Genomic DNA, 3066 nt, shown 5'->3' on the forward strand with positions numbered 1-3066 from the left:
GGGGATACTCAAGGCTTTTTTGTTGCACGCTGGAATGTAATTAGTGCAGCTGATCATATGACCGGATGCATCCACGTGTTAATTTCATGTGATAGACACACCCTCCAGAACATGGCTACCAGAAGTATTAAGAAGGAATCATAGCTAAAATTCATTTCAAATCAGTTTTTATCATTAATTTTTTTGTTTTTCTTCATTCTTCTTCTACTTATTAAATGCATTTTGTTATCAGATCAAAACAGTATGTTTAATAATGCAAAATTGACTAAAATTGTATAATCAGATAATGAATGCTATAAAAGCCATGGCTGTCAGAGACATCATTTGCAGATGAGGTAGAAGTAGTTCCCCAAGTTCCACAACAGTATGTACTCCTATAATACTGCACATAATTATTAGATAACAATCATAAGTGAACTGACCATTTCTTAACTTGTTGTTCATCAAGAGGCAAACTCACTAGCTTTAGTCATTGACCAGGGGACGAAGGAAGAGTTTTTCTGTTCCAGAACTTATTTTCCAGAGGACATAATACAGTACTGAGCCAAAGTAGTGATTGACATTTTGTTTGGCACTGAACCCTGTCAGCAGGCACAAAAATTATCCTAAATATCGATAACAGGCTTTGTGAGACCCATTTCTGTTCCTTCTTGACTTCTCTTTGAACCTCAGACCTCATGAAGCTCCTTTAAATTCTACCTGTCTTCTAGAGGCCACTTTATTAAAATTATATCATGTGATATTAACAAGTTTGAGGTTGTACCATGTGTTTGGAGCAATCTGATTGGTGCGCCAACATTCCAGCGCAATGCAACAAAAAAGCCTTGAGTGTCCCCAGACCCTTCCTCAGAAAGCGAAGGGGCGGGGCAACGAGACTAGTACTACATGTATGTTACATAAAGTTTTGGTTATTGGCTATCAAAATGCCTTCCAAAATTATAAGCTATGGTAAGTGTTCTGTTATTTAAATTACTAGGGATTTATTAATAAGTGATGTACTGCCATGGTTACGAGAGCTAACTGGTATTGACCTGTATGAGACTGTGGATGCAACTTGTGCTAAATACGATTATACAGGTCACATGACTGATATGTACCCTCACATGATGTAGAGTGATCTCTCTCTTTGTAGATGTGTTATTGTGTCATGATGATGAGCTGGAGGGTAGAAGGATTGCATACATATACTATCTTGTAGATCCTTCATGGGAGAAAAAAGATGGAGGTACATGTAAGAATTAAAATGGCAGAACTTGCCAGAATATTAAACTGCCAATCATAAATGTGCATGCTTGTGTGCATAAAAAATAACCAAATAAAAGTTTCAAGCTCATCTTTATAGAAGATTTGCCAAATTAAGGCACACATTAATACTTTATTCTCTTCATTCTTCTATAGGGACACTTGATCTATTTAATACTGATGGTATGTACATTTGTCATTTATAATAATAGTTATTTTATTATGTAGAGTTTGGCCAGCCTCATCAGATAGTCCATTCTATTGTTCCTTTGTGGAACTCCTTTGTATTCTTTGAAGTCACTCCAATCTCTTTCCATCAAGTAAGATACATGTACCTTGTATATAGCTCTTATATTTAGTGTACATGAAATTTCTTCCTGCTAAGCATTCACGGATAAAAAATTTCACAAAATGGCCTATTTATTCATTCAACAATGTGTGGCAAAAAAAATTTTATTGGCATTTTAATTTAACCAATTTTAACCATCCACAAAATTAGCGAAATTTATTATCCACGAATTATACATGTACATGTAAGTGCTATACAGTAGTTCATTGTGCAATCAACCAATCAGATTCTCTCGCTCACATGTGTTAGGTATCTGAAGTGTTGACGGCTTCAAAGACTCGTCTAACAATCAGTGGCTGGTTTCATGGGCCGTCATTGCCCCGCCCATCTCCTTATAAGGAAGTCATGCCATTAATGTACCACCCACTGGATAAACCAGTACGTTAACATTGTAGTAATAATTGTTTGACTTGTTAAACCAGTTAGAGGTGTTGGCGGAGTGGGTTAGTCCAGTGTATCTTGATGTTGGTACACAATCACAGATAAGGGAACAATTTGAGAGTGAATCACAAATTGAATTACCTGACTTCTTAATAGTGAGTACACTTTAAATAAGCAATGCATTATACATGTACTTGCAATAACTGTAAAAGAGGATGTGTTTATGTGCACTGTACCTATTGAGTTTTTTTATTGTCTAAGTTTAAAAGCTTATGCAAAATGACCAAATTTAGTTTGCAATTACCTGCATGGAATGACAATAATAACTTAAATGTATACACGATGTGCATGCAGTTATTTCACATGACAATGCACTCAATTCTCTTGTGCCTGTGTCCATTGAACTAATAGTAATTATAGCATAATCTCTTATTGCTCTATGTAGATTAGCTCACATGTATTGATATGTACTTGTAGGAGGATAAATATAAGTTGTTGTGCAATGACTTAAATAAAAAGGTAAACATCTGGGAGAGAAGAGGACCACCTAATAAAAGGTTAATTTTCCATTCTGGAACAAATAAATTTATACTGAAAAGTATAATTTTCATTGTAATATCTTAAACAATAAACATACTGTCATACTCTTATTGTAGCTAACTTTCTCTATTCCTAAACCTAGAAATATTGAAGTTGCCCAACCAGACAAACTGTTACCATTACCTACTGAATGTCACTCCCTTTTTCTGTCTGAGCCTTTCTGTCTCCTCCTCTCTCATCTTACTGGCCTACAGCTAACATCTCATACTCTAAACCTCAACCCTAATGATGATGTATCCATTATGCCAGAGAGTAATAACACTCCTTGTAACTGTCATGGTGACTGGTACCGCTGGCAGCATGGTGGATACACACTGATGAGTGATAGCACCAGCACTGTTAATGGAGAGAATGCGGAAGAGTTCTCACTTGATGCAAAGCTATTTTTTAATACAGAAGGTAAGAAACTACATGTAATGTTTTTACATCAATTGAATGAATGTATATTGTTTGCCAGCATGCCATCAATTTTCATGAGACTATAATAAATGCTC

General features: G+C 35.6%; 1 protein-coding gene and 1 long non-coding RNA gene across 2 annotated transcripts; one reads left to right on the top strand and one right to left on the bottom strand.

Moving 5' to 3' along the window:
• Positions 1 to 360: 360 nt before the first annotated feature.
• On the bottom strand, positions 361 to 861 carry LOC109587486 (uncharacterized). The gene is made up of 3 exons (XR_002187637.1): positions 764 to 861; positions 423 to 706; positions 361 to 382 (listed from the first exon to the last, which is right to left on the bottom strand). It is a non-coding gene; the product is annotated as an uncharacterized LOC109587486 (long non-coding RNA).
• Positions 862 to 889: 28 nt separating this feature from the next.
• On the top strand, positions 890 to 2971 carry LOC100638871 (prolyl 3-hydroxylase OGFOD1-like; the record flags this gene model as incomplete). Its single annotated transcript, XM_020003734.1, has 9 exons — positions 890 to 942; positions 977 to 1077; positions 1133 to 1225; positions 1399 to 1425; positions 1471 to 1562; positions 1841 to 1969; positions 2014 to 2127; positions 2450 to 2529; positions 2655 to 2971. Coding segments are annotated over exons 1-9 (1006 nt in total), but the record flags the coding sequence as incomplete, so codon positions are not given.
• Between the last annotated feature and the right edge of the window lie 95 nt (positions 2972 to 3066).

This window comes from Amphimedon queenslandica, unplaced genomic scaffold, assembly GCF_000090795.2.
Source record: "Amphimedon queenslandica unplaced genomic scaffold, v1.1 AMPQUscaffold_12555, whole genome shotgun sequence".
Taxonomy (NCBI): domain Eukaryota; kingdom Metazoa; phylum Porifera; class Demospongiae; order Haplosclerida; family Niphatidae; genus Amphimedon; species Amphimedon queenslandica.